The 14,844-nt window shown below is 33.6% G+C and overlaps 1 protein-coding gene across 2 annotated transcripts in view; it reads right to left on the bottom strand.

Moving 5' to 3' along the window:
* Positions 1-1,261: 1,261 nt before the first annotated feature.
* The window catches only part of LOC131062775 (calcium-transporting ATPase 3, endoplasmic reticulum-type), a 310,592-nt gene continuing 297,009 nt past the window's right edge, over positions 1,262-14,844 (bottom strand). Inside the window, exons 32-36 of one of the 2 annotated variants that reach the window (XM_057996504.2) lie at positions 14,228-14,333; positions 14,068-14,121; positions 13,464-13,512; positions 1,725-1,845; positions 1,262-1,561 (exon numbers count right to left, since the gene is read on the bottom strand). In XM_057996504.2, coding sequence (XP_057852487.1) covers positions 1,778-1,845; positions 13,464-13,512; positions 14,068-14,121; positions 14,228-14,333 — 277 coding nt within the window. In that variant the 3' untranslated portion in view covers positions 1,262-1,561; positions 1,725-1,777. Of the gene's footprint in view, positions 1,577-1,724; positions 1,846-13,463; positions 13,513-14,067; positions 14,122-14,227; positions 14,334-14,844 lie in introns of both variants that reach the window. The other variant, XM_057996505.2, reaches the window with a different exon arrangement.

Here is a 14,844-nt window from a genome sequence, read left to right as displayed (position 1 = left end):
ATTATTTAAGTAGTAATAGCATATTAAGTTAAATAATCTTCAATTACCCTTCATTTATTTCTTGCCTCACCTCATCTAAGATTCTTTTCACAGCGTTTTACATTTTTGTGCACTTATGCACAAAAATTAAACTAAACACTTGTAAAGCTACATTTATTATCCTTGTTGCACAAATGACAACCAAATTTCACCCTCTTGAAGCTATTTTCTCTCTATCTATGACACTTGCAAATTGTAAAAATAGTTTTTAGGTTTGAATGAATCTATTGCATTTTTTTATGGAATTTCAAAAGAGCATTCAAATTGATCCAAGCATCCTTAAAACACAATACTCCTAATTCTACGAGAATCGTTTATTAGGCCAATTGGACAAAACTTAGATCACACTATCTTTCAATACCATTAGATATCATTGGATAAGAATAACACTTGAAAGCAAGTTGTGCCCCGAAACTATTACTTCCTCAGGAACAAGAATCCCCACCCAACCCAAAACTAAGAATCCCCATGAAACTATTAAATTCACCCACCTCTATGATCTCTGATCCCTCCCCACAAATATAGATACAAATATATAATTAAAAAAAATCATTATTTGAAACAAAAAAAACGCAACAGAATTTGTACAAATGAATAGTGGATACTAAATTTATCTTGAATGATATAATTTTGATAATCTTTTGCATTATAGTGTTATTCTCTTCTCTACCCATAATTGCTCTTTTTCCTATCACATAATGTAAAATGACAAAATGAGATTGTCTTTTAATTGTTGGGTGTGCTGTGAAGGTCTTTGTGGGCCACTTATGCTCCCCTTTTTTTTAATTGTGTTTTTAATGCCTATTGGAAATGCCTAACCATCCCTTCATTTTCGGGCATTTCCAGAAAAAAAATAAAAAAATACAAGGATATTCTTTTTTTTTTCTAATATTTCCAACCTATTCTTGTGTCTTCAAAATATATGTTGGGGATGGGTCTAAAAATGCATGAGGATGCATCTCTAGGGTACATATAAGGTTTAAAAGGGTTATGATAACATAGGGTAAACCTCAATTCATGAGAAGATTGGAAACATAAGGTCGAACATTAACAAACATAGCTCTTTGCTCTTCAATTTTCTGAATTTTGCTTAGATATGCGTGACTACTTTTTTATAAGAGAAAGAAATGATGACAATGTATAACGACGACCAAAACAGGACAGTGGTAATTCAACTTAAAGAATTCAATTGAAAAAGAAAAACTACATGTACACAAATGGGTATTTTTACTAAAGCGATAAAAAGCTTAAATTAACACTGCAGGTCAAAAATGTTTCAATTTACACCAGGAGAACAGGATCTCCTTGGTAAATGAGAATACATCATGGCAGCATATGGAATAAATTATAATGGAATGTTACAACTAGTCACTGACATTGTTATGTCCTTTCAGACTGAAAGATATTCCACTGCTTTAGCATAGTCTCTCCAGCCTCTGTGAGCAGAATGACATCTCAATTCCACCTCAAAGATCTAAGTAATTCCTTTCCAAGATCTGTTTCCTCAATGTTACTATCATTCCTGTTTGCAAAATATCTTCCATTCATACTATCAGCACCTAACAGTTATTTTATGGCAAACACGTAAAGCAACTAGTCTACTTTGAAGAAAACAATGTAAATAAAATAAATAACCTAAAATTTCACTTAAATACATGTTTTTGGGTACAGATTTTGATGATGACCTTGCAAATTTTATTAAAATCCAAAACTGAATTCTTTGACTGTGAAGAATAAATTATCTCTCATGAATTTCCTGCCTAGGTAATAGATCACGTCTACGAAATCTGAAGTTGAACCTTTTCCCTGCACAAAAAATGCCCTCATTAAGAGGTAGCAGTGAGTTTTAAACACAGTTTGCATCTAGGAAAATTCAAAATATTCAGCTTGATAAAATATTGTAAGTAAATGTCAAAAACAATCTATTTCTAATTAACATCATGTTACCTATGAAAATTAGCAGTGTTTCTCAAAGTTTTGGGGATGGGTATTGAGGATGGCAAAGATTTTCTGGTTTTGCGGAATGGTGGGGTGATGGCTAGTATAATAATATATAAAAATTAATGGCTGACCTTTTTTTTTTTGGTAAGTGAACATTTTTTCACTGGAGCTATGAACCATTGAGGCCACAAACGGGGAACCTCATCCCCAGCATTAATGCAACAACAACAGCCAAGACCCACAAGCGCCCAGCAGGGGCACAAGGCCTGCGAGTGTCCAACAGGGGACTTTGGTACAGGCCTTAACACCTGTCAACTGGCATTAATGCTGCTACAGTTCACAATCAGCCCAGAGGGGAATTGGACCTTGGTGGCACCATTAACAATGCCACAACTTAACCATCACATTGCGTGATCAACCTCATTAATGGTTGACATTTTACAATACAAATAAAATTAAATTAAAAATAGCTAAAAATGACTTAAACAAACTAAAAGAAGTTGAAGTTTTAAAATCATGAACATTCAAATATATCTACTATAAATATAAACATGGGCACATACAAAGTATATAACTGTTGAAAACTTATATTGTAGATGTCAAAGTCAATGTCAATCAAATGGATTCAATTATGATGTAAGTTTAACCAAAACATAAATTAAGTTTGAATGGTTCAATGCATTTCCTCTAAAAAGCATAGGAGAAGGATCTCTTCTTATGGGCAGCCTCCCATACTTCAGTGCTTCGACTTAAATTCCATATAGAAGGCTCTTAGCATGCATTCAAATAAAATCTTGACTACCACCAATAAGATGAGATCATGAATTTTCTTTCCTTTAAAAGGCCTCCCAGCTTTCATTACTGGCTGTTTTATTCTTTGCCTCTTCATTCTTGTTTTTTTTTTAAAAACAATGGGTGCCAAGGAGTTAATGTTTATCATTTTGTTTGTGAATGCAGTTTGGCTCAACTGTATTTTGTGTGAGAAACAACTCTTCCAAGTTCCCAAGTTAATGGAATGGGGCAGGCGAGCACTATCAATTTAGATTTGCTAAATTTGAAAGGCTACCTAGATTCCTCACTTTCCTCTCCACTCTGCCTACTAAGGTTTGATATCAGTGACAAGAAGCTCCCACGAAGCCTTCCATGTCTTTTTTGTTTTTTGAGCTTTTATAAGGTGCAAGCATGGGAATGCCCTGATGTCAGAAAAAACATAAGGGGATGTCCCAGTTTTGTTTAAAAAATGGAAAATGCACCAGAAATCCAGGATGCATGTCTAGGCCTCATTTCATATAAAAGAAAAATAATAGTCAGATTGGTAAAATTCTGAGTGAAGATTCACATTTTGAAATGGAAACTTATTACTGTCAGCAACATGTACATTGAAATGCCATCAGAATAATTTGTGATAACAAGCGTTTCAGCCTATTTGAATCTTATATAGTGGATGCAAATAATAATAATAATAACAATAGCAGGAGAATTTTAATTTCAAATTTGCATTTTGCACAGCTGGTGATAAAAATTATATGGAATACCTTTACATCCTTTTTCTTTCCACTATTGGCCAAAGTTAGTCAATAGGACTTGACAAACATTAATTTACAATAGGAAACTTGTTCCTATGCTCCTAGGGCTTAGTCTACTTCAAAAAACATTAGATCGAACAAATCTGGATACACGTATCAAATAAATTGCTCATATTTGAACCAGTTTGGCTTTGTCAACTGTCAAGTTAATGATTCTCGAAGAATGCAAACATATTAGTGATAAATATGGCACTCATGATGAACACATACAAATCTGCCAATCCATAGGCAGTCTTTTGGATTATAAGGTGTGCTCCAGATATCCTAACATCCCAGAATGAGGGAATGTAAGGAAATGCTCCAAAATAATCAGGAACGTTGGGTGGTACTTGGAACAAATGAGAACATTCCTCATGTTGTTGAAGGACCTTTCCCTATACAAATACATTTATGAGAGATCTCAACCAACAAGCATCCAAAATAGATGTGCTGGGAGAATAAATGCATGGAATTTGAGAGAATTGTATGGTACACACTCAATGTGTATGCTTGTAATTATTGTGTGGGGAAGTTACATTAGTGGTTGTAACTTATAATGTGTAAGTTACCCTTTATATATGACAAATATAGTCTTATTAAATCATTCACATAAGCAATAAATACATGTACAAAGATGGTCTAACATTATATTATGTCTAATATGCATAACTCACCAATTTGTACACAACTAAATCCAAGCTCATAAATACAAGATGAAGAGCATATTTGAGCAGGAACTGCCTATCTTAACTTAGAAGAAATCACTTGCAAAAGATGGCATAACCTTCTATTTTAACAAGCAAAGTTAATTCTCTCTTCTCCTTTAAATAATGTTTGACCATCTCTCTTCTCCTTTTTTCCTTTCACATTTCATATTTCCTTTGCTGCCTTACCTCAACAGTGTCAACATCCATCAAACAAAAGTTTCTGACTCAAGAGATTAGGCTTAAAACATGAACACAAAGCTAAAACTATAACCATTATGGCAGAAGGTGGTCTGTTCAGTAAGGCAGGAAACTGCCATTGAAACCATAGAAGCAAAATCATGATTATACACAATTAATCATGGATCGGTATACTTCACGATTTTTTTGCTATTAAAGTTACGGTTTTAAATAAATCGTTGATTGATGATTTTGATTGATTTTAACCCTATTTTTTTTGGTGATTAAACGTGATTTCAACTTCTCTTTCTGCATGGTAACGTTCACACACAATTCCAACATTTTTTTGATGAATTTCAATGGGAGCTGTTTATGCCTTTGTTACCAAAAATGTGACAAGAGGATGTCACTTTAATGGTTAAAACTGATGAAACACTTTCCATTTTTAGGGCTGTTTTTGGGCATTTGGTGACACTTTCTCCCTCCAACATGAGCCATTCAAGAGAGGTTGTCTTGATTTTTACAAAAGTTTCTTTTATATTTTGATTGTATAAAATATTACTGTTGTTTCTTTATAATGTAAAGTAATTTTCTTAAGTTGATAAAAATAAAAGTTGTTTAGTTGGAATATATAATTAATATATAACTTTTTTAGTAATTAAAAAATTAAATTGATAAAAAAATTATTTGTAAATTTCAATATTTTTTCTAATTCATTAATTTTTTTTTTGGTCGGTAATAGATTTTTGTATTAACTTGAAATATCAAACAGTACATAGTTCAAAAAATCATCATCCCAAAAAGCTTCTCCAGAGAGCCACCCCCCGATTCTACCACATCACAGTATCTTCAAACATCTCAACAACCACTATGAAATATGTAAAGACAGTGCGTAATAGTTTAAAGGGCACATTTTCTGCCTAGCAGATACCAAAAAACACTGCTAACAGTACCTCTATCACTATCCAAAATGCTGCTAACCAAAACATGTAGCAAATTAAACTACTAACTATCATTAGCATGCTCCGCATTGAACCTGGCCAAGGTTCTCATCGCCTCCTTTGTACGCGCCCTTGGTCTCAATTCTTGGCCCGTCTCCACCCTCGCCACTTCATGTGCCATGTTTAGAGCTGCTTCAACCTACATCAACCTTGCAAAAGTTTTAAAGGCCTCCCGACCATGCCATGCCGATGCTCTGCACCTCGATTTCAAATCATCCTCTGGCCAGCAAACAAATGGGATAGGGTTCATTGGTTCCTCCGTCCCTTCAGAAATAACAATGCCAACCCTCGGGACAGCCCATTCAAGTATGGATTCCATACCACCCAAAAATTCTTCTGCAATTAATTCCTTCAACACTTGTCTAACCTTATCCACTGCATCTTCGAATTCTAAACCCCAAGCAGCAATTAAAGAAAAAATCTCCATATTAGTCCTATATCTATGACTAATATGCACAATGTCCTCACCCAGCAATAGCTTAACCGCCTCCAAAAGCCTTTCATCCTTGTATAAAAAGAGACCCCATATTTGCCTCTTCGAAACCTTCCTCACAAACGACACTAATTTCTTCGTCGTTTTGAGAGTGAAGCAGGCTTCCATTTTCTACTTGCTACAGTTCCATCACCTCTGAGTTCATTTTCCAACTCTCTGCAATTTGCTTTCAAAGAGAACAATATGAAAAAATGACATGCATAGCTACCAAAAAACAATAAAACAATCAACACATCACGTAATCCGCCCGACACCAACGTCCTACTTCGCTGCCATAGACCTAAATCATAAATGCACTTCCATAAAAACTTTGTCCTCGCTTTTCTTTACAATTTGTTCGCACGATCCGACATTTACTCCACCTCTAACTTGTGCCAGTTACCATGTCCTTCAACTAATGTTGTGTCCATCCACTATCCTCGGGGTTGTCATATTCATCATATCTTCATCCACGTCATCATTTTGGAGATTGCGAATATCTTCCAATTGATATTCATGCACAACTTCAAACATGCTAGCCCATTTAGATAGAACATCCGCCTCTATGTTTCCTTCTCTGCGCACAAGGGTGACTTTAAAGTCATTAAAACAGTTCAAATCACATTTGATTTTCTGAACAAACTTATTTAACAACCATGCCTGTATTTCCCCCTTAATGATTCTAATTCATTAATTTTGATATAATTAATATAATGATAAAATTTTAATAATATATACAAACCTGTATTCATACCTAAGGCCCTGAACTAATACTCATTCCTATATTAGGATTCACAACTTATTTTTGTTGTTTATTTAAAGTCATTTTACATTGTTTGGAAACTTCTTAGGTATTCATCAATATTCATTTTTCAAGCTAATTGTTAGCTATGTGGAGTTTAGGCTCTTTGCCACTCAATTTTCTTTTTTTGGTGAAGCATAATTGTGGGATTTAAATTTATTTTGGGTTTCAATAGCTATGAATGTTTTGTTTGTGGATTAAGAGTTAGGGTTTTAGGATCTTATTTATTTTTAATTTTTTAATTGAAAGTTGTAATAATTTTATTACATTAATATATATAATTATTAATTAAAAAAATGAATAAAAAATTGACAATAGTATATAAAAGTGTGAAAGTCAAGCATTTTTTGAAAGGTTTGGGGAAGTCTTGGAGCTTAGTCAAACATGATAAGATTATTAAAAAGTAGTGTGCCCCTGAACCACTGTGATGGGCACTACTCCTTGACCCTATTGGGAGCACTAGCCCCAGATCCCTATGAGAGGCATTGCCCCTCAACCATGCTAGGGGTTGCCACCTAGATCCTTGCTCTCATTTTTTTTTCTCTATAACTCTATGTTATTAAATGCCTAAGTTAAAAAACAGTAGGGTTTTCTCTCTTTTTTTTAAAAAAATGTTCTTTTACCTTTTGATAATCAGTTTTTTCCTCAATTTTTTTCCTTTTTTTTTTGAAAAAAGCTTATACTTCTGATTTGCTTTTTTTTCCCCAAAAGATTTTTGCTGCTACGATTGAACTACAAATGTCAATTCCAAGAAATTCTTGATCTAAAAGTAAAAAGAAAGAACAACAATTGTTTTGAACATTGGAGTTGTAATGTTTTTGGAGATAAAATATTTGGAAGCAATAAATTCATATATGGGGTTAAAGGCATACAAATGCAACCCCTACTAGATGGAAAATTTTATCAACATTATGTTAGAGCTAAGAATGCAATATGTCTAATTACATTATCAAGAATCAAATCAATGCCACCCTTTCTAGTGGTCTTTTGGTGTGAAACCAAATGATGTTTTGATGAATGAATTGAGTTTCCTAATAGGGAATTATTTCATATCTAGAACAAAGCAATTTAGGTAGAGACACTCAAATAAGATAGGATGGATATTGATAGACAACCACAGTAAGAATCAATTTAAGCAGGTTTATATTGCATGAAAGGATTCAAAGAAAATGGTGAACAAACTTTTATGTGGTTTAGAAACACTTCATGATGAGCAAAAGATGATGTAAAAAAGTTTCCAAGCATAGATCATCATTTGAAGGCCAATGTTAAATATCAAGAAGTGAGAAATATGAAGAGAGATCTAAATCACCATTTCACAAAAGAATACAAGTAGAGGGGATAATTATTACAAAAAGTAATGATAGAGAATGATTATTAAGATATTCAGTATTTGATAAGATCTTTGTTATTAACAAAGGCGTAAAAAACTCTTTAAATAAGAGATTACAAAAGATCTATCGATAAGGATAAGATCTACAACTAAGGAAAGAAAAAGGCAACTATAAGAATAAGGAATATACCTAAAGTTTATCCTAACAACTTAATTGACCATTATAACTAAATATTACACTAGTATTCTAATACACTCCCTTAATGGCCAATCTATTAACTACACTAAGCCAAACCCAAAAAATTGAATGATCTATTGGTGAAAAAACCATAGAATGCTGACTCCTACTCAGAATCTTTTGTGACATGAGCTTGTAATGGAGACCCTCCCGGGTTGGATTGCTGATCAGCTAACCTCTTTTTGCAGAATCTCTTCGTGTGACCAAGATTCCTATAGTAATGACATGTGATAGACTATAGATTCCTGAAATTGTACATTATATCATTGACCTTTCTTTTGAGGCCACTTGCCTTTGTCCTTGGCTGCAAAGGCCTATTCTCGACTTGATGAATCACTGTTGCTACCAAACTGTTGTTTCCATTTGTCCACAAATAAGAGTTTGTTGCATATGTCATCAAACTTCACATCAGCATTGGTAGACGGGATGTTAAGTGTTTCTATGAAATGCTCGTACGACTGTGGTAAGCTTTTCAATGTTATGACTACCATGTCTTCTTCTTCCATTGTGCGACTAATAGTAGATAACTGATCATGCATATCTTTGTTTTTCATCAAATGATCTTGCAAAGACACCTCCTCATCTATCATGATCAAGGATATGTTCCTCAGGAAGAATGCCCTACCTTTATCTGACATCTCGTGCAAATCTTGCAGGTATTTCCATAATGTCTTGTTTTTATTTGACCTTAGAATATAATTATCTGACATCTTGTGCAAATTTTGCAGGTATTTCCATAATGTCCTTTTCATTTGACCTTATAATATAATTAAATGATTAAAATTAAGTTGTCTAAAAATAAATTAATTAAAAGACGACTAATTTTAATTTTTTATAAAGGTCATAAAAACAATTAATTAATCAAATATTGAATAAGTCCTAAGCTTTTTAGGATTACTCATATTAAGATAATTTAGTATTGAACAATGGTTGTTTAATAAAGTGACTTATTTCATGTCAAGGGGAATTATAAAAGGGTCACATTATTAGTGGGAAATAGGAAAAAAAAGAAATATTATTTAGTCACTTTATTATTCCTAGACTAAAGTTAAAAATTAAAAGGAGAGGGAAATTTGAAAAGCAATCTATAAGCTTCCTCAGTTGGTTATAAAAGAAAAGTGAAGGGGTTCTTTTGGGTATGCTTGGTTCATTATTTTCGCTTGAATAGCTTTGAGAGCTTCTGGCTTTTGGTTCAGCAAGCCCTAAGACAAAACCCTTGGGTTTTGGATGGGTTGGATGAAAACCCAATTCCATCTTTTCAGTGGATTCATTTCAGGATTCACAATTGCGTTACATTATTCAGTTTGTTGGAGGTTTCATCCAAAGTCTCGCAAAGGGTTCTACAGATATCATTTCAGGTATTAATTAGTCAAGTTTATCAAATTTGTGTGGTCTCTTTTAGGGACAAATTTGCAAGGCTTGGATTGTTAAATATTTTGCATATTGAGCAGTTTGATTAAATTGCACATATTAATTGAATGAGTTTGGATGCCTTTCAAAGGGGTTTATTTATATGGGTGATTGGCTATTCATGGCATCGTTGGCTTTTGAGTTCATACTTCATTCAGGGTGTGACAAAAGTCTTCTTTCTCTAGTGCTGAAATAAATCTATTTTTGAGACGTCTATCAAGGGAGTTGTGTAAGCTTTAATATTAGCACTCCACCATATTGGAGGCTGGTGGCATTTTTGGTGAAAGTCGTGCATTGGGTCGACTCTCATTTGAGGAGAAAGTGTGAGCATTTTGAAGGTCATGGATTTGGTCTATTACTAGTCGATATGCTATTTCATTCTTGGCATGATTTTTATCCTATGTTGTCTGTTTGACTGAGGACGTGGATATATTCATTCTCTGCTGACTGGCACTACTTGTTCTTGGCATGTATCTCTTGGGAAGAGTTGTGTCTCGTAGAAGGATATTATATTCTCGTGGTCTTAATATCATGGACGCTATATAAAAGATAGTTGCCACTGTCTGCGCACCAGATGCGGGTCTCTTGTGGATGTGCTTCCTCCTTGTTTGATTGTGGATTCTTGATGCAAACGTGTGGAGGTTTTCTGTATTTAATTGCTATTATGTTTATGCTAGCGCCTTAATGCTCAGCATGGATGATATCGTTGTATGGGCAACTTGAATATCAATTTTAATATTTGTTCTAGTGTTGCAAATATATGAAGTCAGATTTGTGCTATTCCTCTGTTCTAAAATGTTATATTTTCTGAGCAAATATGGTATTTGAATTAGTCTTGTTTAGAAGGATGTATCTGTTATCTCTATTTTGCACTCTTCATATTAGACTCGTATGACACATTCCCTGTTAAAATATTCAAACACCATTACAGCAAACCAAAAATCTCAAACAGCAGTATAAGCGTTTACTTATAAGTAGAGATAAGTGCATTAAAATATAAAAAATTGGGAAGATTCCAGAAGCGACTTTTACTCTAAGATTAACCCAAAAACTTGAAATGTTTTGTTGGTCAAAAGCGTAAAATGCTGACTCTTTTTGCTTCGAATGTTCTACGACATGAGCCTCTAGTGGAGACCCTCCCTATTTGGATTGTTGATTGTTGGGATTAAGGTGTCTCAACCTTTGCAAGTCCTAACATTGGTAATTGGATTTATTTATTTAACATTTGATTTAATTTTATTAGCCTACTAAACAATTTTGTTTGCACAAACTACTGCATCATCTTGTGGGAGTTGGCATGTTGACTTGTCATCCAATTGGGAAGGTGACATGGAGTTTTTGTCCTCATATGAGTAAGTAAGCATCCCACTTAGAGGATCTTGGATTATTGATAGGTAGGTATCATGTATCATGTAATTTCAAATTTATGACAAACTCTATCACAAATATTATGACACACCTACTTAAGACAACTTATGAAAGCCTATGATAAATCCTATGACAGAATGTACACGTGTCAAGAGACACATTAGCATGGAGAAGGTGGGAGCCCAAGTTGGGTAATAACAGGTTGTAATAAAATCGGATATTAATAGTCAGTTATGATGGATTCTCTTACAGCTGTAAGTGTTGTCAGTTACAATAGTTTTTATGACAACTGTAGCATGTGTAAGAGCATCTTCATCCCTAAATATAGCAAATTTTGGGTGCCCAAATTTAGAGGTTTGAATCAGGAGTCAAAGGATGCATGCTTACAGATGGTTGGAAAAAGTGCCAAATGGAACTAGCTGCCCATCTCTTTTGGCTTGGTCTAGAAGCTTCCTCCTTTGTTGAATTTCTCTATAGAAGATTGGCTTGGAGAGCATTATGCATGTTATGTTTTGCAGGTGAAGTGTTACATTGTTGGAATTAATCCAGATTGTGGGTTATTGATTCAATACTCCTGTTGAAGAAGCCTAGTGCTGATATTGTAATTGTAACTGCTAAGCTTATTGGAAATACAAAGTACTGTGCTTTTGGAGTGGGGGTTTTCTCCCCTAAGGGTTTTTCCCATGTATATCGTGTGTTCATTGTGGTATTCTATTTGGATGTTTATTATCTCCATTTGAATGTGTTGCTTATTCTGTAATAGTTAATATTTGTAAAAGAAAATTGCACAATCTCCCCCCACTGGATTAGTGTTAGAAAGTATCTTTTCACTGAATAGCTAACCTTTTCCTGCAGAATTTCTTCATGTGGCAAAGTTTACCACAATAATGACATGTGATAGACTATAAATTCCTGAAGTCTATCCTAATGACTTAGTTGACCATTATAGCTAAATATTACAATATTATTTTAATACCAATCACAAAACTTTTGTAAGCTTCTGGCCTTCTACAAGGATTAAGATAGAACAAGGGTATGACATAATTGAGATACTGGTCGCTTAAAAATGTGAATCAGAAATAGGACACGAATATCAAGCAGGAGAATACATTAATCACAATAAAAATATATAAAATTAAAAAGCGATTTCCAATCAAATATGTGTTTTAACCAGTCATGAAGATTGCAATTTCAGAAGTGGGCCTATTTATTGCTTAGACACCAGTCCTTGAATGTAGACAACAGTTACACCACTGAATAACTTCTGCAGCAAACTCTACTATCCTAAGCTTGTACATTGTACACTTTCCCCAGTCATAGAGAAAACAATTTCTGAAGTGGGCATATTCATTGCTAAGATATCAACGTTGCTAGTAGACAAAGCTTACACCACTGAACAACTCTGCAGCAAATCTTACCATTCTAAGTTTGTAATTACATACCACTTACAATAAGAACTCATCGGATGCGTGTGGTAACAGACTAACCAAACAAACTTAATTACATTTTTTATGCTGATATTTAATCCCTATAGAAAATAATGTTTTACTTCTATTTGATTATTACTCTAACCTACATGCCCGACTTCCTGGAACTAGATGTGCTACAAACACTGGGAAGTTCATATCAAATATGCTTATTTTATTCAATTTGGCATTGCATAGTTGAAATAGGATCAGAAAAAGTAGTTCTGAGTTCCATTTTATTGTAGTCCTAACCTGCATTGTTGCTGAGAGATGAGTCACTTAGCTAAGGGTTGAAGGTTCAACATGTCTATGAAACCATTGGCATTCTCTGCCATGTGGCACACAAAGGTAGTTCCAGTGAACTCTGATACATATCACCCATATTGACTTGCCTATTTTGCAAATGTTGTGTAAAGGTTTTAAATAGATGGACCCAAGATTTCAAGTAATGACAAGTATCAAAATAGCCAAGCATGTTATCTATCTTCAAACATGATTTAAGAATTTTTGACTTATTAATAGGAGGCCTGTAACCAGACAAAAAAAGAAAACAATTCCAGTATCTAAATATGAATTAGAAAAGGTTATTTTCCATTCCAATATCAAAACAGGCAAGCAAGTTGTCTATCTTCAAACAAGATATAAGAATTTCTCAGACTTATTAATAGGAATAGGTGGCCTGTAATGAAAAAAATAAAACAAAAAAAAAATACAAATCTGGTATTTGAATATGAATTAGAAAGGTTATTTTCCATTCCAACATCAATAAACTCACCTGGAAAAATAAAGTAAAATGAGTTAAACCTTTTTAAGAGACCTATTGTTGTTTGGTACCTCGTAAAGTTTTATGCCTAGAATTAGTCAAGTCTAGTAAAATAATAGACTAGCACTGTTTATAGGTAGTGGCATGCAGGAACTTTACCAGATAAGCAAATCACTATTACCTTTTAGATTTCTAGAGAAGAATTTTAAGACCTCATCTACTAAAATTACCTGCCAAAAGAATACAAGGAAAGCACAGTTAGCAATTAACATTATACGGTCTATATATTCAAAACCTTCAGCAAGAAATTTTCAAGAAAGTAAAATCTGCTATTGGATTAGCAGTCAAACCAATAATTAGAAAATGGTATGCAATTGTTCAAATTTATGAAATATATTCAACAGCATTGTGTCAAATGTATAAGGACACAGTGTAAGAGAATTCTGGACACAATAATTAGTATAAAAAGTCACTGAAAAGTTAAACAGAAATTGTTTGCTAAATTCCAGCAACATAGCATGAATGGCAAAACAGCCATTTCTATAGAATTTCATTCAACTTTATGATCCTTACTGGAGCATAGCTGCAAAAAGGTCACATACAGATGGTGCACTGAGTTTCAAACCTATTTATGGATGGTGGAATGTGAAGTTATATTGGACAAAGCAAAAACTATTTACATATGAAGTTTATATCATCACTGTAATCTGCAAATTTTAGTACCGTGGAAAATCAGCCATGTGAAAATAATAGAAGAGAGATATGTGGATTAAGTTTTAACTTACAGGGAAAGAAAGCCAGAAAACCATTTTCCATTCTGTAAAGGACAATGGAGTCACCTGTGAAAATAGACATATTTTTAACATTTAAATAAAATAATTTAGTATCTTGAAGTTGATAAAAATATAGAACTGGAAATTCCATGAAAGATAAAATTGTACTTACTGAAAAAAGCACAGCCAGTGGTTGTACATAAAGTATAAGCATATGGAGAATCATAGTCAAAATAATTGACGAGACCAGCCACAGATTACTCCATGGAGGAAGAACACTGGAAATAACAATATAAAGTAAGATGCTTAGCATAATTTATCTAGTCATTTCAATATAACGATTGATACAGACTTTGTTACTAGAATATTGTTCAACCTTTCAAAGCGCTGGTTTTTAGAGTACAAGCTTTTGTTGTCAAGAAACAAAAATATGTATTTGACGATTCGGAACCTTGTCCATATGGTAGATAGTATCGAATATAAATCTAGTGCAGTTTGGTAGATATTTCGTCCATTATTTAAACTCTAATCTGTTCACAAATAATGTTTTCAGCTAATACAGGCATTTTAATTTACTTTTTCTCTGAAAATTCGTGCAGAAGATAAGACAGCATTTGCATATGGGATCTCTTGCATGTCAACATATAATTTGGATGATAATTTATGAATTATTTATATTCTAACTTGGATATGTTTCATAAGGGTTTTTATAAAAGATGGGAATGCTGCCTGGATTCTAACACTTCTAGGATGCCAATGGGAGAAATCCATAACAGATTCATGAAACAA

Source organism: Cryptomeria japonica, chromosome 9 (genome assembly GCF_030272615.1).
Source record: "Cryptomeria japonica chromosome 9, Sugi_1.0, whole genome shotgun sequence".
Lineage (NCBI taxonomy): Eukaryota > Viridiplantae > Streptophyta > Pinopsida > Cupressales > Cupressaceae > Cryptomeria > Cryptomeria japonica.
The sequence above is the reverse complement of the archived record's forward strand: the minus strand, read 5'-3'. Positions and strand labels throughout refer to the sequence as shown.